At 45.7% G+C, this 23,426-nt stretch overlaps 1 protein-coding gene across 1 annotated transcript in view; it reads left to right on the top strand.

Annotated features, from left to right (window-relative positions):
• EXOSC7 (exosome component 7) overlaps positions 1-23,426 on the top strand; it is a 200,646-nt gene that overhangs the window by 107,531 nt on the left and 69,689 nt on the right. The window contains exon 5 of the mRNA XM_078663551.1: positions 14,891-14,961. Within this exon, the coding sequence (XP_078519677.1) occupies positions 14,891-14,961 (71 nt within the window). The remainder of the gene's footprint in view (positions 1-14,890; positions 14,962-23,426) is intronic.

The following is a 23,426-nucleotide window of genomic DNA, read 5'->3' as shown; positions in this document are numbered from 1 at the left end:
ACATGTACGCCGATGACACTCAACTATATCTCAAACTACAATCCCCCAAAGACATTATGCGTCTGAACTCAACGATCAGAAACACCCAATCCTGGCTGGCCGATAACCACCTCAAGCTCAATGCAAAGAAAACTGAGTTCCTTCTGATCTTACCTCCCGCGAAAATTTCTACCACTCAAACCTGGCTTAAATACCTAACTGCACTCAATGTCCAACCGACCATCGTGGATTCAGCAAAATCTTTAGGCATAACACTTGACGCCAATCTCAACATGCAGCAGCATATCAGCAAGGCAACTAAAGGAGCGAACTTCCAAATAAATACCTTGAGGAAACTTAAACCCTTCCTCCCAGCCAAAGACTTCCGAAATGCAGTACAAGCACTAATCATCCCTCGCATAGACTACGGCAGCATCGCCCTCTGCGGCCTCCCCCTAACTACAACTGCACCGCTAAGAGCCTCACTAAACGCGGCAGCGAGGCTCATCACTGGATCTAAAAAGCACTCGCATATTTCCCCTGACTTCAAATCCCTGAATTGGCTGCCTTTTGAAGCCAGAATCCATCTGAAAATTGCCTGCATGACGCACAAGGCTATACACCTGAACTCACCCGGCTACCTCACTCAGAAGCTGACAATCTCCGGCGGCTCCAGAACCACCAGAAGTGCAAACAATCTTCTGCTGAAGCCTCGAAGGTTCCGGAAGGAAAGAACCTACAAACGCTCCTTCTCAGGAATGGCGCCTAGGATCTGGAACTCACTCCCTCCTGAAACCAGGCTCATATCCTCCACTTTTCTTTTTCAGAAAGAAGTTAAAGCTATCCTCATGGCTAAATACACTTGAACTACTACTTTTGATCTTTAAGACTCTGCGTCGATCTGTACTGCTTGTTTGATCCCTTTGCAATGTGTTTTACTTGTATTATCGACCCTACCCGATTGTTCATGCTCCCTCTTATTGGTACTACTTGCATTGTTGACCCACCTTCCTAACTATGCTCCCTCGTGTACCCACCCTACCTCCTACCTCCTGCCTATGTAAAGCGCTCTGTTATCTGCAAAGATCTTGTTCGCGCTATATAAAACTTTCAAAATAAATAAATAAAGTTGAAAACAACTTTGTTCAGGGAAGCCCTAGGCCCCTTTTAATCATATGGTATTCTATTCCTCTTCTAGCTGGGAATTGTTGTGTTTACTTGGTCTGAAAGCGTCTTGAGACCTGTAGGTGAGTTGGCGCTATACAAACTAAAGTAACAATAACAATAATATAGCCCATATTGCCATCCAGATTCCTGTATATTTTTATGTAAATGATAAAAATAGTAGTGGTAAATTTTATATAGAACAAAACGCAGATTACATAAATACGGATAAACACTGAAAGATATGTAAAAAAAAAAAAGACCATTAGACCATGAACGTTAATAACAGTAAAATAATTCAACCCTGAGATAAAGAGGATCGGTCTTTAAACAATTAGGTTGACTCTATTGAGTAGACCGGAGTCCAGTAGCTCACAAAAAGATTTCTTGTTTCAAAATACTCTGATACTTTTTAGAGGTCTCTGTAAATTGCACTGCTGTCTAACATCGGCTTCTGTTTTGCATAGGTCTAACCAGACCTCTGTTTTGCCTGTCTCTCACTTTATGCAGACATTTTTTGATTTCTATATCTTCTTGCAATGTATGGAATGCTTCTTTAACGCCAGGTGTGGAAGGAAGGAATTGCCTGGGTAATGATATTTACCAAGCTTATTGTATTGCCCGCCATGGCTGGAGGCTGGTAGATACCAGCATTAAGTCCCTTTGCTCGTGGCTTGCAAAACCAGGCTGATGAGTTTCTACATGGGTGGCTAACAGAAAACAGTTCACCTTCAGGAACTCAGGATATTTGTCATGAGATGCTTCCAGCCCTTCAGTACGCAACAACATGCTAAAGTATGAATTCCAACAAAGAGCCAGGGGTCCTGGGTCTAGATATTGATTCCTAGAAAATTGAAGGAACTGTGCTCGAAGCTCTGGAACGTGATAGCTTCGCAAAATCAAGTAGGGTTATATATGTGAGAGCCTGTGTTCCTTCCTTTCAAACAGCGAGTTAATCAGCAGTGATGACTCCTTATTGTCCGAATGTTTTGCTGACAAAGACCGTTATTCCATTTTGTGTTAATTCACCACTTAATTAATCCATTTCACTCTTGATTTGATTATAAGTTTTTATTTAGAAGAGAAAAGATAGTGTTTCGCCCTATGTGGCAGGTGGAGCCAGGGCTTTCCCAAGGCTGTAACAAAGTAAAGATGCAATCAGTACTGTGTAGGGCAGTAGAGAATGACCCCAAAGAGTGAGAAGAGGTGAAGAAAGCAAGATGTGCTAGTGAAAAAAGAAAAAGACTAAATCTAAAAATAGTAAGATATAGTTGTATTAAAGTATTTAACAATTCTAAAAAAACTTTCTAAAAGAGAGCAGAAAAAAGATACTGCTACAAAAAGTCACGATGGTTGTGAGACTTGTGAAAGTGACCCCTTTCCCAAAAACGAGGTATCAGAAATAGTGTCCTGAAAAACAGTTAATTATGATAATAACACGTAGATATTGCTTTTAAACGAAATTTTAAGTAACAGAAGGACTATTTTGAGTTATTTAGAAAAAGTGCATTGGTCCGTGAAAATAGGTGCTTCTATTAGTTAGACAAAATCATGCAAGAGCATTGCATGCCAGAAGAAAGCGAATTTTCAAACCCAAGATATTCATTTGTAATACCTGAATAGATTCAATAATCTTGCGCTCAAGCCGTGTTTCAAAAATGAACATCCAAATTCTGGAGAAAATAAATATTAGTTTGTGAATGAACACAAAATGGAATAACGGTCTTTGTCAGCAAAACATTCGGACAATAAGGATTCATGGACTCAAGGATTCAAGGACGGCTGGTGGGAGTCCGCCGGAGACTGCGTGGATCGCGCACACGTGGATACACAGGGCGTGCTGGGTCCCGTGGGTACCCCCACCTCCACCGGGCTGGCCCCAGCTTTGGACACAGGCAGTGACCGAGTTGGATGGACGGAGCCGCTGGAGCCTGTCGGAGGGTAGCACAGACGCCCGGGAGGCTCACGCGTCGCCTGGTGCCCCCCTCCATCGACTGGCTGCTACAGGTTAGTGAAGGACCGAGTCGGATGGTCGGAGACTACCGGAGGGTAGAACAGACGCCCGAGAGGCTCGCGCATCGCCTGGTGCCCCCCTCCCCCTCCTCGACTGGCTGCTGCAGGCTGGTGAGGGACGGACCCCCTCGCCCTCGGCTGGTTGCAGGTCACCAAGATCGAGATTCCGAGGTGGAGCACGGGGACAGACGGACGGTGTCTCGCCGCACGGAGCAGCAGAGGAGCCACGAGACAGTCCTGTCGGTGCCCCGCTGCGCGGAGCTGGCTGATTGTACCGGTGAGTGAAGGGCAGGGTCTTGCCTTGTGGAGCTTTCAGCGAGCCTTAGCTCTCCTGACCCCTCCTGACTGGGAGATCGCGGGCACTGGGGACCAAGACCCTGAGGATCGTCAGACCTGTCCGCACAGTGGCTCGCCTCGGGGAGCTTTTTCGCAGGGGCTCTCTGTATGTTGCATTATTCTGGAAGCATGAAGCTTTTAAGGTACTGACATGCAATTGACTATTTTTAGCACCCATGACGGCTTTTCATTCACTGCCCGGAACCCTTTTTTTAAATCTTTCAAACTTTTAAAAAACTCTCAAAACCTCACGGGCATAACGGTCTTTTTTTCTCTCCACTCCCCATTGACTAAAATGGCGGGGGGCCATTAACTGCTGCAATAAATTGCCGACACTGCCCACTGATGGCCAGGAGGCAGCATACCAACGCGGTCAGGGGTCATTACAACGGAGATAAGGCTCCCTCCACCCGACCGAGCAACATAGTAGCTCGTCTTCTCCTCCCCCATCTAACAACATAGAAGCTGGACCAACGCGACTGCCCCAGAGTAGAAATGGAAACTTAACCCTATGATAACAACAGACGAAGGACTACCACTCTTGTCTCCCTATAGTCCATGTTGGCGGCCATCTTAGACTAGTCTTCAATTCCGGTGGCCATCTTAAACTAGTCATCCTCATTAAACTACCCTCACCTCCACGGCGGAGACGTGGTCTGTTGTGCTGGTTGAGCAGAGATCACTAGTGAAGTTGCGCCTCATATATTTGCATCATTTGTTTACACGCAAGTTTATTTGGATAGGGTGTCTACCTTTTACAGTGTTATTATATGTCTATACCCCTCACCCTCACTGCCTTCAGAAGTTGAACCAGCAGTGAGCTTATTCAATTCATGGATTGAAGAAGGTGTTGCTCTTTCAACCAAATCAGGTCGCGTCTGTAGAGTTCGCTCCTCCCCTTCTAAACCCTGGTTCTCCAACACCCTCTGTGATCTTAAATCAGGCTGCAAAAAACTCGAAAGACGTTGGAGACAAGCATACCTCCCCGAGGCCAAGAAAGAACTTAGAACAGCTCAAAAGAAATATTATGCTGCAATTAAAGCGGCAAAAAGCTCATACTATGAAGGGCGCATTTCCAAGGCCAATAACAACAGCGCAGAAATCTTTGCTGTTGTCAAAAGTTTTGTTTCCCCTTGCGCCGCTCACCCTCTTCTAGCCTCATCGGCAAAATGGTGTGAAGAACTCTGTGTTTTTTGTGGAAAAAATTGACAAAATCCAAGATGATCTGCTTACTGTATGTAACAATTATCCAGCCTCCATGACTACTCCTATTCCCACTATGCCCACTTCTACGGACCAGTTTGCCCTCTTCACTCCAGTGAATACAACTGAGGTCGTGAAAATTCTGGCTACCTTAAAATCAGGTTCCCCTGTGGACCCCTGCCCAGCCAGAGTCCTTGCAGGCCTGGCTAACACAGTCGGCCAAGAGGTGACGCATATTGTGAACCTCTCTTTTTCCAGCGCCACAGTCCCAGCTTGCTGGAAACAGGCAAAACTGCTACCACTCCTTAAGAAAAATGGCCTAGATCCAAAAACTCCCGCTAACTTCCGGCCCATTTCTTTACTGCCAGGTCTAACAAAGATATGCGAAAAAGCTGCATTTTCACAGTTGGACCGATTCGTAGAAAACTCTCAAGCTCTCCACCCTGCGCAATCAGGCTTTAGAGCTGCTTTCAGCACAGAGACGGCCCTAGTTGAGGTCTCTGAGGCTATTCGTGAGTGCTTAGACGGAGGTGGCAGAGCGGCGCTGATTTTATTGGACCTCTCTGCCGCCTTCGATACGGTCCCTCACTCCCTCCTACTTACCAGACTAGCAGATATAGGCATAACTGGCCCTGCCCTCGGATGGCTAAGATCTTTCTTAGATGACAGGTCCCAGCAAGTGTGGATGCCGCCTTTCTCTTCCTCTCACAAAAAACTCTCAACTGGCGTACCTCAGGGCTCCACCTTAAGCCCCCTGCTTTTTAATGTCTATATGACCCCCCTTATCTATCTTGCGGAACAGCTAGGGGCCAAAATTATGGCCTACGCCGATGATACCCAGCTCTTGTTTACATGGCCCAAAAACAACCTGGACACAACGAGAGTCCAATTCTGCTTATCATCGGTCTTCCGCTGGCTGGCCTTGGCTCAACTTAATTGTAATGAGTGCAAATCTGAGATTCTGCTGTACGGCTCCTTCCCAGATAATTTCTATGATTCTCTCTGGCCCACCGATTTTCCCAGCCCCAAATCCACAGGTGGACCTGCAAAAAACCTAGGAATCTGGTTTAGCAATAATCTCAGATTTGAAGATCACCTGAAAAAACTCACCGGAATCTGCTTCTCCACTCTCAAAACTCTACGCAGATTCCTTCCTCTGCTTCCGCGATCAGCTAAGGAGACGGTCATTCGCGCTCTGATATTATCCAGATTGGATTACGCGAATGCTCTCTACTGTGGACTCCCAGCCTATCTGATCCACCGCCTCCAAGTCATCCAAAACACTGCGGTTCGGCTGCTGTTTAACATCCCCAGAAGATCTAGCGTCCGCCAACCACTCCGAGACCTTCACTGGCTTCCAGTGGCTCAAAGGATCTTATTCAAGATCCTTGTGTTAGCATACCGAGCACTCCACCTAACAGGCCCAACCTATTTGAGAAAAAGATTCTCTCTTTATGCCCCCAACCGCCCTCTCAGATCAAGCAATCTTCATCAAATGACTGTACCAAAGTTCAAATATAGCAGGCTTGGTGGACAATCCATTTCTGTCAGAGCAGCGAGAGCTTGGAATACCCTGCCTCTGCAACTGAGAACAGCCCCTACCATCATGGCTTTCAGGAAAGGCCTAAAAACCTACCTCTTCAACACCAATGCCTAATAGCTGTCCCTCTTTTGCATTTACTGTGATCTGTCCCCTTCTTTTCTCTTCGCGCCAGGATACTATACTATTTAGTAGCAGAGCGCGTTATAAAAGCCTCTATTATAATAATAATAATAATAATAATAATGATATACTGCACATCCCACTTTTTCCTCACCTCTATGCACCAATTGCTACCTCATGTACTCTATGCACCAATTGCTACCTCATGTACTCTGGTTGCTCATTAGTGTCACTTTAGATCCTATTTTTAATTTCTGGCTGCAATTGTTTTTTGCTACTGATCCATATACCTCATTGATTGATTTTTGAGTTACTATCTTTCTTCATCCTTTGCGGTAAGGTGATCTCGTTCCACTCCTCTCCTGGGACTGCACCTATTACCACTTCCTACATCCTGTTTTCGTTGTATTTTGAGTCTGACTGTGGTTATTGTATTTAGTTTTTGATTTTGACCATGTTTACAACGACCGCTGAGTCTGATTGTGATTACTGTATTTAGACACAGTGATTTAGATTTAGATACATACTACCTCATATCTCTTTTGGACGCTACCTCATATCTCCTTTGGATGCTCACTAGTGTCACTTTTGACTCCCTAGCTCCTACACCCAACACTACAGCCTCTAATATGGAGCGCAACGGCGAGCACACTTTTAGAATTAACTACCCTTCCACCCTCTCCAAGAAAGCCACTAAACGTTTTAAACATAACTTCATGAGGTCACACCCTGAAACACCCTTTGCCGACACCTACTTCTCACCGGGCAATGGAGCCCTGAATACCGATATCATCTTCCACACCTCACGCAGAGCCCAATGGAGAAAAGCGTTCCTAACCCTGCTCACCGTCTCCTCCACCAGGAAAACAACTCATGGCCTAACTCTCTCTATCACACCTTCCCACCTCTTCCCTGGCAGGACTACCATTACTATCTATAACAACGGGATTGTCCTAATTCAATCCACGGACAAGAACCTGGAACTACTAGACAACCTGTTCCCCAAGTTCAAAGAGCACCTCTCCAATCTGCGGACCCCCACCCAGATCTCCACCTGCACTATCACCCCTGACGTCGCAGCCCCCACCTACAACACCTCTACCCCCAGCACCCCAGTAAATGGCCCACCTGCTGTTAACACCCCACACTCCCCAAGGACAAATACCCCCAGCGCCCCAGTAATTGGCCCACTTGCTGTCGACGCCCTACATTCCCCAAGGACAGACACAATCGACGCCACCTCTTATACTAACCGCCCCTCTAACATGATCCCCTTTTACTCCCACTCACATCCCCCCTATCCCTCTCCTCCCTGACATAACAACCCCCACCCGCAACACGCCACCTGAACACACCACCGCTCGGACTTTATCCACACCCCCTCCCATCCCCCCCACGACAGAGGCCTCTCCCTCCCCAGCCCCCTCCCCACTCTCACCCACGACATCCTCACACCTGTCAGAACAACTCTCACCCACAACACACCACCATCTGATAACCTCACCACTCGGAGTCTATCCACCCCCCCCTCCATACCCCCCACGGTGGACACCTTTCCCCCCCCAGCTCCCTCCCCACTCCCACCCACGACACTCACACCCTCCCAACAACACACACAGAACATACCACCTCCCCTACCTTAGAATCACCCTCTCTCCCACCACCTATTCTTAGCCCTCACTACCCTCCGGTCTCCCCCACTGTCTTCAGCCTTCACTCACTCTTCCACGCACCGGCTCCCACTGACGGCACCACCTATGCCTCCCATCCACCGCCTTCACCGCCTACTTCACCCACACCCCCCGCCCACAAACACGCCCACTCTTTGAATGCCATCCCACCCACTTGCTCCGCAGAACATTCCAACAACGCTAGTATATCCCCCCCCTTCGATTCCCTGCCCGCTTTCCAGCTCACTACACAACCATTCACCAAGGGCTCTCACCACTAACGCCAGCCCCAATGCACCCCCTGACCTGACTTTACCCACCCTCCAACAAGTTAAAGAGGATATTCTACAAATCAAAAAAGATGTCCACGCAATCAAAGACCTTCTCTCATCACAGCCTAGTCTACCTCCCATCATCCCTCTACCCTACAATCGACGCACCCGCCCTACATACCCTCGCCTCCAACGACATCCGCGCTGGCCGACTATCCCCGTTCGCAACAACTCCCACCGCCCCCGCCGTGTCCTCAACCCATTGTCGGACCACGACCTATGCTCTCTCCTACGCTCTTATGGCCCAGGTCCGGAAAAACACATATCCAGCACACACATCCCCATACCCACAATTCTTACAAACCCTCTGAGGCTCCCAACACTCAACAACAGAGGTTCCGTCCCCAACAACCTCAGAAAAGTTCCCCTCACTATAGAAAGCTCGACCACCCTTCTCTCTCCCAAACTCAAATGCATCCTACTCAACTGCAGATCGGCCCAGAGACACGCCTCCGACATCGCTGATCTCGTCTCAGCTAGGGATCTGGACCTGGCCATTCTAACAGAAACTTGGCTCACTGAAGCCTCTACCCCGATTATGGACATACTAGTCCCCCCCAACTATCACATCATTAGGCTAGACAGGTCTTCAGACAAGACGGGCGGGGGAATTGCATGCATTTTTAGAAGTAACCTCTCCGTTACTAAAGCCACCTCCCCCTCCCTCTCCTCCTGTGAACTCCTCTGCCTCGACATCACCAGCGAGGGCAAACAAGTTTGTGCTTTACATCTCATCTATCACCCGCCTGGTGACAATCTCATATTCACCCAACAACTCATGGACATGATCACTTCCAATGCCGGTCGGCAGACCACCCAAGTCTACCTCGGTGACTTCAATCTCCACTGGAATGATCAGAAAGACACAGTGGTGAACAGTCTCAAAACTTTCCTTAATGCGCTTGACCTCACCCAAATATGCGATAGACCAACACACGACAAAGGCGCGATACTTGATCTCATCATTGCCAAAGAGTATTCTACACAACTGGAGGCGATTCTACCCTGCGACTGGTCAGATCACCACATTATCACCTTCTTTATCAATGAAAAAGTTAAACCTAACCCGGCTCAACCAATCAAATCCAAAACATGGAAAAGAGACATGAAGAATCTCAACCCCTCTACTCTGCCTCTCCATATCGGCAATCTCCTCCTTCCCCCTTCAGGTGCCTCGGATGTTCAATCACTGACTGACCACTACCTTGAATCCATGAATACATTAGTCAATGAAGTCGCCCCACTGCAACTGAAGAGTCTCCACCAAAACTTCTAACCCCTGGTATGACGACAGACTCAATGACGACAGGCGTTCGATGAGAATGGCAGAGCGCACCTGGAGAGCGGACCCTTCAGCACTGCACCTCAAAAGGCTTAAAAACAAGAGAAATGCCTACTTCAGGAAAATAAAGCACACAAAGTTGGACTTCTTCAGCCGCCAGTTGGACCAAGCAAAAAACAGGCCAAGAAAACTGTTCGAACTAATCAAGACCCAAGCAAAGGCACAACCCTTACAATCAAATAGCACAACAAGTGACTCCCCACACTGTGAAGACTTCTCTGCTTTCTTTAAGCTAAAGACCGACAACATAAGAAATGACCTCATCATGGATGTAAGCCGATTCCCCAACCACACCAGAATGGCTAACACTCAACCCAAAAACATGGCATCTTGACTGTACTTCGATACCTACTCGGAAGAAGCAATACACAAACTGCTCTGCACCTTGAAGCCCTCTAATCACCTCACAGACCCTCTACCTGCTAATGCTGTAAAAGACTTCATCCCTTTGCTCCTCCCTCTCTGGACCAAAATCATCAACTGCTCCCTGCAACAAGGCCTCATTCCAGACTCCCTCAAGGTGGGGCAAGTCACGCCTATACTCAAGAAACCTACAGCTGATCCGTCTGACCTAAACAATTACCGGCCCATCACCAATATCCCCACTCTGGCCAAACTGCTGGAGAAATGTGTCCAACTCCAACTAACAAGACACATTGACCAATTTGACCTCCTTAACTCTTATCAATCAGGCTTCCGAGCGAAACATAGCACGGAAACAGCTATGACACACATAATTGATGACGCCCTCCAAATTCTTGATCGCAATGAGTCCTGCCTCCTCATCCTTCTTGACCTCTCGTCAGCATTTGACACGGTCAAACATGAGAACTTGCTGGAGCTGCTAAGCACTAGAATGGGACTATCGGGAACGGTTCTCAAATGGTTTTCGTCCTTCCTTCACAACCGGTCTCAGAAGTTCAAGATCGACAATGTGCTATCTTCACCTGTGCCTGCAGATCTGGGGGTTCCACAAGGATCCTCCCTCTCCCCCACATTGTTCAACCTCGTCATGGAACCGCTCGCCACCTTGCTCCAAGCTTCTAATGTCCAATTTCATATGTACGCCGACGACACACAACTATACCTAAAGCTTCAATCCCCGGAAGATATCAAACTTCTGAATTCCACGCTTATTAACACTCAATCCTGGCTAGCCGATAATCACCTCAAACTAAATGCTCTGAAAACTGAGTTCCTTCTCATCTCACCCCCGGCGAAAATTTCAACCACCCAAACATGGCTCAACAACCTAACAGCACTCAATGTCCAACCCACCATCGTGGACTCAGCGAAATCCCTAGGCATCACACTGGATGCCAAGCTCAACATGCAGCAGCACGTCAGCAAAGCCACAAAATCAGCTAATTTCCAAATCAACACACTGAGGAAAATTAAACCCTTCCTCCCTGCTGAAGACTTCCAAACTGCTGTACAAGCGTTAGTCATCCCTCGAATAGACTACGGAATTGTGGCCCTCAGCGGTCTCCCTCTATCCACAACAGCACCCTTAAGAGCCTCCCTGAACGCTGCCGCAAGACTCATTACTGGCTCAAGAAAACATTCGCATATTTCCCCTGACTTAAAGTCCCTAAAATGGCTGCCTTTTGAAGCCAGAATACAACTAAAAATTGCAGTTATGACGCACGCGGCAGTACAACACAATGCACCCAACTACCTCGCTCAAAAGTTGTCTATATCAGGAGGTTCGAGATCCAACAGAAGCTCAAAAAATCTACTCCTGAAACCCCGTAGATTCCGGAAAGAGAAAACTTACAAGCGCTCCTTCTCAGGAATGGCACCCAGGATCTGGAATGCGCTTCCTCCTGAAACCAGGCGTATCTCCTCCACTGCACTCTTCAAGAAAGAGGTGAAAACCATCCTTCTGGCCAAGATCTCCTGAACGTTATAGGTGTTGGATCAGAGACTCTGCATTGCTTTGTGTCAATGCTTACCTTGTCCTTTGGCACTATACCTCTACTTGAGAGAGACACTACTACGCTACTCTCTCACTACCAACCAATATATGATACACGTTGGGTCACTGTTTCACCCTCCCGGTGCCCCCACTCAGTGCTCTCTCTATACTAAACACTGTTCTAAGCCTTCCACACACCCAAAGTGTACCTGAACACCTCTGTAGTGGGATCATTGACTTGTGCCGTCTTATATTTCTTGTTTACCTGACTGTATTTTGATATGTTTTATGTATGTTATTATTATCCTTTCATGTTAGTGACTATTACATTGCTCCCATTACCTCTGTTCATTCCTACTGCCCCTACCCCTTTCATTGTGAAGCGCTCTGACATCTGTAAGGATCTTGTTCGCGCTATATAAAACTTTGAATAAATAAATAAATAAATAAATAAATTCATCCCTGCTGATTAACTATCTGTTTGAAAGGAAGGAACACAGGCTCTCACATATATAACCTGCTAAAGTATGTTGTTTGTGGTGCAGATATATACACATTATGGATCAGTGTGAAGGTTGGTTTAAGGATGGTATTTTAGGAACGACAAACATACTTTTAAATTAGTGGACTGTTATGTCTGATTTATTTATACATGAAAACTGTGCAAAAGCATCCAGCAAGTCAAATGAAAAGAAAATCAGGTAGGCAATCTCCAAGAATCCTATATGGAAAATAATCTTCATGAGCCCATTTAGGAAATACAGTTGAACTGAAATATTTACTGATGAGAGTAGTCAGTTTTGTAACAGACGGTGAAAGTAAGCTGGTGATCTTTTGAGAAAACTGCAACATGACATTTAAAAAGTAGTGCACTCTTAGTTTTTCCCAAAAATATTTAGAATAAAGGACGAATCAGTTTCACAAAATCAAGAGAGGGGTTACCTAAAATGAACAGGCGAACCCAATGATACATGGATTACTGAGCTTTCAGAGTTCAAAGCCCCACCAGCCATGTCGCAGAACTCTACTCCAGGGTTGGGTACCTGTCTGCTGATTCAGATTTGGGTGCTGGGGCAAGAACGCTTGCCGGTCACCCAGTGTTAACGACCGTGACCTCTGTCAGGGCTGGCACGTGGTTTGTTTGGCAATCCAGAATTGAGCACTAAGCCTGAACTACTTAGAGTTTACACAAATCCTTCCTTTATTTGAAAAGTTGTATAAAAATGGCTGGTCTTCTCTTCTAGGATATGATGGTTATTTCCAGCGTTAGTAATAGTATATGTACATGGGTGCTTCCCTTTGGCACATGTGCATCACTGTGCACCTTGGAATCCTTTCCTGTTACATTGTTTTTTTTTTGCCATGTACTGGTTCCTGTTTTCTTTGTTAAAGCATGTTGTGCTCTAGGTCCTCTATTTTAAATATTGCCTCTTTCTTGTTTTACTTGTAGCTGCACCTGCTTTTTGATGAACGTATTTTTAATCTTGGAATAAGATGAGGGTAGTATTCTTACACTGTGTTAGCTTGTGAGAGGTGGAGTGACTTCTAGAAAATAAAGGCCATATCTGTAGCATTGAAATAAAAACAGCTGTGTTATGTGCAACTCCTTCACTTAGTCTTGACTTTCTAGCCAACAGCACTTTGGGCAGTGCAAAACTGTATATCCGAAATTTCAGTGTACCAAAAACCAGTACAAGCTTGTGATGATAGCCCTGATAATAGTTTTCTTCATAGTGTTTAAAAATGAAGGCCATAGCTTTCTACAAATCAAGAGGTTATATCGCTTAGTTTTCAAAAAGCACATTGTCTAAGCAGTCTTTTTTTAATCCCTTTTCCCGAAATCTCTTGTTTTAGTTCTTCATTAATTCAGTAGTTATAAACGTAACCTATATACCCCATTCCTTGTGTAGTCTGTCAATTTGTGATGGAGATACCTGGTTGAGAATTGGTCATTCATTGAGTTTCTTTAAATATCATTACAGTTTTTTAAACGTGATTCAGCTTTGCAGATGTTTGGAATGAGTGTTGTATGTATTATATATCAGCATTTTAATTTGCTGTGTTAATGTGCAGAGTGCTGCTGCTACATTGTTGAGTGTTGCTTCAAGCTAATTAGTCAGTCAATCGAACTGTATGATGAGGGAAATGGTGTGACCCTTATAGTAGACGCAGCATTTGTTTACAATCCGAGGCCACTGTGCAAAGCCGAATCAATTTGATTCTTTCAGGAACCCATGATGGGTCTCTTGAAAAATCTTTTCTGTCATTGTGAGGATTACGGAGGGCACCACAGTGAGACAAGACTCCATAAGGCTTTTCCCCTATAACCTTAGAAAAGATTGCTCCCCCTTCCCATTTTTAAGGAGTCTGGTTGATAGTTAGGCGATTTCACACTTGTGTTAGAGAGAGTTTGAGAATGTAATTTGGCGTTAGCCAGATAATGGCGACATCTATAAGCCTACTTTGGTGAATTGGTGTAAAAGTAGGTTATTGGGTTTGGTTGTGATCTCCCACCTTTTCTAGAGCAATGGATGTCCGCAGCTTTAAGCGAGTGGCCAGAGGAGGCCTCTGTTGTACAAGTCGTACCATGTCTTGAAATCTTAGACTGGATAAAGAAAGTGCTTCAGTCATGCAGAGGCTCTTCAAAGTAATTGTTTTAGTTATGAGCAAACAATGCAGAATATTTAGTTTAATAGTCAGTTTGTTGTTCACCAAAACGCTGCATGGATGACCAAGAAGGATGCTCGATAATATGTAACCTCATAATTGAGTATTTGGACCAGCTGATATCCAGTCAGCCGTATTCTCCACTACACAAATATCCTATTATTTTCCATCCCCCTGTGCTTCCTTTGTTCAGTACGAGAAGTTTGTTACACCAAGTCCCTGAGAAACCGGATGTGGTGTCTTTTCCCGTGGTTTAGGTGTTACAGCATTTTATCAGAAATGTGGAGAAAGATTCCACTGGCACACCTGACCATGTCTTACATATGTGATTTTATATATTCACACCAAGGGTCTCACAGGCGCATTATACCACCAATTAGAGGAAGGGAAGCGTACTACTCCAGTTAGTTATAACACACACTATAACTATGTACGTGGGTTGGTGCAAAAAGAAATAAGAAAAAGAGATGTGCATATAGGAATACTATTCTGTTTGGTCAAGAACACACATGAGCAAGTTTTCTATTTTTACTAAATTCACTAATAAAATGTCAACCTGAGCTGTTTACTTGCAATCTATTGACAACATTTATTTTTCTTCAGTTGTTGGAGTGTGATGGAAACCTCTTTGATGCGATATCTATGGCTGCAAAGGCTGCTTTATTTAATACAAGGTGAGGGAAATGTGTTGTGATTTCCAGTATAACTAGCATATATTTTTATATAAAAATTATGTTAATAACATATGAAAAAATAGAGACAAAACATAATGCACAATATTTTGATAATCATTGAAATCATATTACTATGAGAGGATACTACTACCTTCGAGCATCCGATCACTTTTAGAGTAGCTGGCATGCTGTTTTGGAGCTCATTTGGTACTATCATGTGGTAACAAGGAAAGTGAAAATATTGTAGGGGGCTGTTTTTCTCTTGGAAAAATGAAAGAAAAGCATACTGAATGAGTGAGAAACGGAACGGAAAAACAAGACCATTAACTTTAGAAGGGGGATTATAAAAAAACTGCCAAACAGGGATAAAGATTATAGCAGGTGTAGAGGACTGAGGGTTTCCTAGCCCCTATATAACAAATTGTCTTAAATAAATGCAATATGTTAAACTAAGAAACATTACTGAAAATAAATTATTGTAGCAAATTATTGAATATCATATTTTTATGTACAATGCTTATTTACGTTTCAAAATCCATACCCATGTTTTCTCCAGCACCGGTTTCTGACAAGCTGTTGTAATGCCTCCATCACATTGCATAGCATTTAATGTTAATCATTTTAAAAGGTTGTGTACGTCCCCCATGACCCCCATCAAGCATTTAAAATTGTTGTATACCTGCTTATATTTTGCTGCTGTAATAATTAAAAAAAGTAAACAATATACTTAGGCTTAGATCTCTGTACTGGGGTGAATGTATGACCTTGTTCTGCATTCTGCTCGTCAATTGTTCTTTTTGTAATATCAATTATGGCATGAAAACCTTTCATATGGTGAAGCATTGGGTTCTGCAAAGCTGGCGAGTTTGCAGCAGAACCTAAAAAGAGAGCTTAGTGATAGTAGTTGTTCTTCGCATTTGAAAAACCTAGATAACAGCAGTGGATCACCACCTCAATTTCGGACAGGTATATGGTGGACTGCTTCTTAATAGAAAGCTGATACCTGGCATGGTGAGTGACCATCCACTCAGCAAAAGAAAGGGTCGCTGCTACACAGTGTATTGCCAACACTGTGCTGGTTGACATCTGTGATGGTGGCACTGTATAAGTGTGTGCACACCTTCTGTAAACAAAACTGTTAAACAATACTGCAGACAGTCATATATGCCAGCCTCTGTTGAAAAAGGCCAATACTGGTGTTTGTGTACCTCTTTGCACAACTCCAAATTATGTATTGCTTGCCATTCAATTAAAATAGTATGTGAGTTTATAAGTCATCCTTTGCAAGAGAACAGTACATTTTTCACAATACTTGTGAAGGGAGTTCTCCTGTACTGGTATCATACACAGATTCATATGCGGCCAACCCTACCTCCTAGACCAGATGTAAAAAGGTGATAATATGAGTTCATAGTCTGATGGTTCCTGTCAGTGATATTTGGCCCTTTTGGATGGATATGTGTAAAGGCATGCAACGTTTCCATGTTTTATGGAGGATTCCAGGTCTGACTTAATAAATATACAATAGTGTGTGAATCTATGAAAGATAATGCTGGAGAAACCAGCCTTGCATATAAATATCTTTTTGTGGTGTCTGAACAACAACGTGTCTGCAAGCAACTTGTTGCAGCGGTGCACATTTTCCAAATGTTCAAACTCATCAGACTGCCTTGTTTGGCTTTAATATAACATTAATTATTTGTTCTTATATTTTTTCAGAGCTGGGTAAACAACTTGTGTAGTAAAGTGCCCCTTTTTGACATGGTCACCCCCAATTTTTGCCTGGTATTCAATACAGTTTTGTCTGAACGTTCACTGGGTTCTGGCAGACCAGGTCCCCAGTGCCATATCTTGTTCCCTAAACTGTACAATTGTTCCCCTAATTGGCAATACCTTTAGTAATACTGTAAGTCCCTAGTAAATAGTACCTAGGGCAAGGGTACTGAATAGGGTCCACAATGGCTTCAACATGTATTGTGCCACCCTCGCCTAACTCGTGCAGACTGTCATTGCAGGCTGCATCTTTTGGTGCAGACACAAGTGAAAACACGACATGGCACTCATCCCTTTGTACCATGCCTAGATGCCTACAGACACTGCATGCAGTGTAAATAAGTCCCCCCTGACAGCCCTAAGGCAGGTTGCACAACACTACATGTGTGGACACATCTGCATGAGCAAATATGCCCCTGTGCTGGCCAGTCTAATTACGGTCAGTGCAAGTGTTCATGGAAGCCATTTTAAATACATATGCTGGACACTGGTGTAAACGAGTTCCCCAGCTTCATGATAACTTCACTGAATCCAAAGATGTTTGGTATCAAACATCTTGTATTAATAAACCCACACTGATTTCAGTGATGGATTTTTTAATACATGAGCCCAGAGGGCACCTTAAAGGTGCCCCCTGTAACCCTACCAACTACTAGTGCGCTGGCTGACTGGTCTTAACCAGCCTGCCACCACAGATTAGTTTATGACCACCAGGGATGGCTGCCCAAGCTCTTAGGAGGTCAGGAACAAAGCCTTTTCCTGTAGAGGATGTTTTACACCCCCCTACAGCAGAATGACCTGTAAATTAGCATTCTAAAGCAGGGAGCTTCAAAGAGTCCGCCACCATTGCTATTTACCCTGGCTTTCCTTTAGAGATTATGCCATCCCCCCTGATGAGCGCCCTTTTGGCACCTGGCTAGGCGGGAAAATTAATAGTAATTGAGGCGTGTTCACCCTCAGGCTATCTCCACCCCTAAGGTGAGTTAACTACATGATGTCGACACAAAAATGAAAAGTCTGCCATCTTTGTGATGGCAGAATTAGGAACTCTGGGACGGGATTATGCCCACTTCCCACAGTAAGTAGTCATATAGGGGGCGTAGTGACCCTATGGGTAAGTAGCCTAGTGGCTACTACCCTGCCCTAACGCCCCTAAATCTAGTATTTAGGGGAGCCCTTGGCACCAAGAAATCCGATCCTGCCGACCTGAAAGAAAAAGGCCGATGCTGAAGAGTTGCAAAGCAAGACCAGAAGACTAGCAACTGACTTGGCGTCAACTGGCCGGCCTGTCTGCTGTCTTCATTAATTGAGCCTAGGATTACTCATTCTCCAGCTTCCTGTGCCTCCAAAAGCTTGGGAGGACTTCCAGCCTTCACCCAGGATTTTGTAGAGCAGCAGAGCTGCTCCCCTGCAGGTACCCCAAAAGAGCTGTGAGGGCACCGGACTGCCAGAAATGTGACACTGGTAAACACCACTGCACCCGTATCCCCTAACCCGAGTTGAAGTGGGCTAGTGGTGTCAGCGTGGTCCCCAGACCCTCAAGATCCAAAGCCCTTCTTGGGTTTACCAACTGCGGACCTCCCAACGCCGCCTGCAGCCTCTTTGTCCATGCCCCCTCTGCTGCAAGTCTCTCTGGTGACAGAAAACGGACGCCTCAGGACACATCTGCACCCGGTCGCCACGGCTCGAGGAGAAATGGACGAAAGGTGTCCCCGAGCATCACGAGACCTGAGCCCCCTTGTTGGTTCAGCTGAACTGGCCCCCAGTCCCGGCCTGCAGCCTCTTCTTGACCAGACCGATCCCTATTGACTTGAACAGGGCACCCAACACTATGTTGCGCCACAGCACCCGGCCACCCCAGTGCTGCCCGAGGTGGCCTGTTGGTGCTATCTTGGAGCCTGCCGCATACTCACATTAAGTACGGAAGCTTGGTCCTGTAAGATGCTCTCAGTTACCAGTATGCAGTATATCAATCAATCAATCAATGTATAATGTATTTATAGAGCGCGCTACTCACCCGTGAGGGTCTCAAGGCGCTGAAGGGAGGGGGGTGCTGCTACTGCTCGAATAGCCAGGGCTTGAGGTGTTTCCTGAAGGTGAGATAGTCCTGGGTCAGTCGTAGGTGGGCTGGAAGGGAGTTCCATGTCTTGGCGGCCAGGTAGGAGAACGATCTTCCTCCGGTGGTGGTTCTGCGAATTCGTGGGAGGGTGAGGCTGGCGGAGCGGAGCTGGCGGGTCGGAGTGTAGAACGTGAGGCGATTGAGGTATTCGGGGCCCTAGGTCTGGAGCGCTTTGTTCGCTTGGGTGAGGAGCCTGAACGTGATCCTTTTGCTGATGGAGAGCCAGTGCAGGTCTTTCAGGTGGGCGGTATGTGGCTGTGGTGAGGAACTTTGAGATTGAGTCGTGCAGAAGCGTTCTGTATGCGCTGGAGTCTTTTCCGAAGTTTGGCTGTGGCGTATAGGGCGTTCCCGTAGTCCAATCGGCTGGTGACGTGGGCCTGGGTGACCATCTTTCTGGTTCCGGTAGGGATCCACCGGAAGATCTTCCGGAGCATGCGCAGGGTGTTGAAGCATGAGGATGAGATGGCGTTGACTTGCTTGGTCATCGTGAAAGACGAGTCCCGGATGAATCCTAGGTTGCGCGCGTGGTCCGCGGGTGTCGGTCCGGTGCCCAGCGCTGTGGGCCACCAGGAGTCGTCCCAGGCGGATGGGGATGGTTTGAGGATGAGGACCTCCGTCTTGTCTGAGTTCAGTTTCAGACGACTGAGCTTCATCCATTCCGTCACCACTTTCATTCCTTCCTGGAAGTTGGTTTTAGCGGTGGCTGGGTCTTTGGTGAGGGAGAGTATCAGCTGGGTGTCGTCGGCATAGGAGATGAGATGATGTTGAGGTTGTGTTTGCGTTCGATGGCGGCGAGGGGGCTCATGTAGACATTGAAGAGGGTTGGGCTCAGCGAAGAGCCTTGGGGTACGCCACAGATGAATCTCGGTGGCCGCGGAGTGGAAGGGAGGGAGGTGGACTCTCTGGGTTCTGTCGGAGAGGAATGAGGTGATCCAGTCCAGGGCATCTTTCCTCCGTGGATAACATTACCGCTCCAAAAAGTGTTAATTTTTTTAACTGTAAATATTTCTAACTCAAAATATACTTCCATGATTTTGATGATCTTGGTGCCTAAATTTATATAAAGATACATTTTATTTTGATAAATTAGTGTGGATCTCCTTACTGAGTCATGTGCATCATGGATTTCTAACATTCCTCTCTGATAAGCCAATGGCTGCTAGACAACACTACCCTCTAAGAGAGCACCTTGGGATTGCTAGAGCAAGTCACTGTCCGCTTGTAAGGGATACCTAGACTTCTTGCCAAGTATACTTCTTATTGGTATTCTATATAAAGACAGCTACAAAGAAATCTGGTGGTCTCAGAAAAAGGAGCAAAAACTGGGTTATCACAACAACTAGGATAACGAACACCCAGCACCTATCCAAAGTGAAATGAACACAGAAAAGTGTTTAAAGAGAAAGACCTTCGCAGAATGATAGGATGTCCATCAACTACCAAGAGAGGTCAGTGTTATCACTTGGATATCCTTCCTTCCTACCACAACTCCTCCAGATCCCTGGGGGAAGTTATGTGGATCGGATTGCGACCAGGCCACATGAATAACAGAAGAAGGTGCAAGCAAAAAGAAGAAGATGATTACTTAGTTATCTATTCTCTCCTTTCTAGAATGGATATCAAATGGCGTGGGTGATGGAATTGTCAGTGCAGTGCATGTGAGTGAGATTAAAAAGGATTTGGAAGAGAAAAATTACTTTAATCACAAATCCCGCTACCAATCCTATTAAAATAGTGCAAAAGTGGCTTTCAACAAATAGGCCGCTTCACAATAGTGTCGACTAGTTTAAGCCTAAAAGGCCCCTTGCCCAGGCTAAGTATAAGATTGCTACTGCATTCCTTAAAAAAAATGTGAAATGTGCTAAAAATAATCATCAGAGTACAACCTTTTGTGTAAAAATACCTCATTACAAGCGGAGTGTTCTTCACACCTGCAAAAGATAAGCACATACATCCTTGTTGTAAACTGATAAACCAATTTCAAATTCTCACCAAAAGTAGTATTATACAGCTAAATACATTTGCTTGCTATATAAATCACAACTGAATTATTTTATGCACTGCCGTTCACAAAACTTAAGGTGGTGCACTCACCTGTTTTGTATGAGATAAAAACCTCACCCACCCGGTAACAACTCCAGTATGGGAGACCACGCCCTGTAGGGAAGTAAATAGAATATCTATTGAGGTTATATGACGCAGTTCTCTTCGCCTTTGTGATTAAAACATATGTCAAGGCGCTATGCTCAATAGTAGACTGCTTTTTTAACATAAAGGAAAACACCTAAGAACCCATCTCAGAAGACAGAGTTGTCTAGTAGTCAGGTCATTTCCTATTCTAACTACTGAATCCCTGCAGACTATCTAAAAAACGACCTATAGTCACAGTATGCAAACAGTTTGAGAATTAAAAGTACATTGCTTATGAAATTACTTATAACACTCTTGTGCTGTTCATTAAGACCTGTGATAGATGTAAATTGAAAGTTTAGGTCTGTCAATTCAGGAGACGCCCTGTTTGTGGTCAGGTTTTAGCACTTCTGTTATCTCAGTAGAGGCTATGGATAATTCATAGATAGTGGTCATGTCCAATTATCAATAAGCCGCTCTGCGTATATCAATAAGCAACCACAGTTGAAAGGGTATGTGTGCGCAGAATACAAACTGCTAGAAAATCAATTTAATAAACGCTTTGTATATTAATAGCAGTTGGATAATTTTAAATGCGTCTATTGCCTACATTGGAAAAAATTGGAAAAAATGTCCTACGCGTACAGAGGCAAGCAATGCTTAGGTCCAGCGTTTGTTTGGTTTGTTAACACGAGCGTGTTGATGCGTGCAAGTTCTGCCTACAATATAAGAGCTGTCAAGATCATCATATTATCTAGGACCCTCGATATGTCGTAGCGCAGGGTGTAGACAACATCAATTACAAAGATTACAGAAGTGAGTAAAGCGCAGCTCGCGCCAAAACACTCACCTATCGGTCGGTGCCTCGGACTCTCCTGAGTCAGTGAGAGGTACAGAGGCCCTTTGCTAACCTTCTTTTAACATGCCTGTTTCGACGCCGCATATTTGCTCAATCAAGAACTACAGAGTGATGTCATACGGACAGGAAGCCGTAGTTCTGAAAGTCAAAATGCGCAATCTGTCATAAGGAGGCTAATCATGCAATACTATTTCCAGGGACTACAATCTTGCATCACTCAACCTGGAAGTCGTAGTTTTATCTGATCCTGAGGTATTGTTACCCCAAAGGTTGTACTCTGATGATTATTTTTAGCACATTTTACATTTTTTTGAAAGAATGCAGTAGCAATCTTATATTTAGGTCCTGAAGAAAGCCTGGTCAAGGGGCCCTTTAGGCTGAAACTAGTCGACCATATTGTGAAGCGGCCTATTCGTTGAAAGCCTCTTTTGCACTATTTTAATAGGATTGTGTGACAGGGCGGCGGGGCCAGGGAGTGACAATGCTGTTGTACACGCAGACGGCTGGTCTGCTCTACCGTTGACCCCCCTTTCTGTTGTCCTTATACAGACTGATGCCTATGCTGACGTACCTGGGGAGTGGTGGTCGGCTGTCCCGCGGAAACCCCCTGTCACCCCTGCATTGACTGATGACCCTGGCCTGCAGGAATGGGGCACAAAGGAGCCCGATAGTATGTGGAACTTTGCTCCGGTAGAAGAACACGGCCCCTTTAACTGCGGACTACACGACGGCGTGGCCACGCCCCCTGCGTGCGTCGAGGAGTCAAATGCCGGAAGAGAGAAGGAGACGGCGGACGGCGTTTCCCTGGAGGCGGAAGGTGTGTTGGAGTGGAGACGAAGAGCAGTGGAGTCGAGTGTTGGAAGCGGAGGTGGAGCGTGTGGAAGGAGCCCAGCTGAGAGCGACAAGCCAGGAGGCCACCGATTTGGCGCTTCGCCCTGCCACGGTCCCACGGGAGGAGCGTGGCTGGACAAGGTACGGGGTACTGTGGCTGGCTGGGTGGGGAGGAGCGACCCGAAGAAACCGAGAGCCCCAGTGTGAATATTGTACAGTCAGGAATTTCCCCATCCCTTCACGAGCACATCGAACGGCTGTTGTTAACTGAGCACTTGGTTTCCCTCACTCCCTGGGCCCTTGCAAGTCGTGCACGGACATCCCAGTGATTGTGCCTTCTCTTTTTCTTTCCTTTCCGGGACGCCTCCGGACGAGTCTACACTCCTGTACCAGAGGGCGACGGCATCACCTTCCCTCCATACCGACGAGAGCGTCTCGATACCCTACATCATTCTGGAGACTTCAGGATTTACAAGAGGTGTCAGGACGGAGACCTCAGACTTTGCCAAACTAAGAGTGTCCTCTAAAAGGCGCAAAGCATACTTAAAAATAAAACCTTCTTTAAGAGCACTCTTCCCTGACTCTGCATCTTTGGATCCCACCCCCCTGGCTTCTGCTGCGTCTTCCCCAGCGTTCCCCGAGCCTGCCCCTTTACAACTGGTGTCAGAAGTGGGATTTCCATCCCAGTCCACCTGTGATTCCGAGATGGACGCCCTGTTACAGCATCTGATAAAGGGACAGGAGAAGTTGGAA

The sequence above is a fragment of the Lissotriton helveticus genome, chromosome 10 (genome assembly GCF_964261635.1).
Source record: "Lissotriton helveticus chromosome 10, aLisHel1.1, whole genome shotgun sequence".
NCBI classification, from domain to species: domain Eukaryota; kingdom Metazoa; phylum Chordata; class Amphibia; order Caudata; family Salamandridae; genus Lissotriton; species Lissotriton helveticus.
Note: the sequence above shows the minus strand (reverse complement) of the source record. Positions and strands in the feature narration are given on the sequence as shown.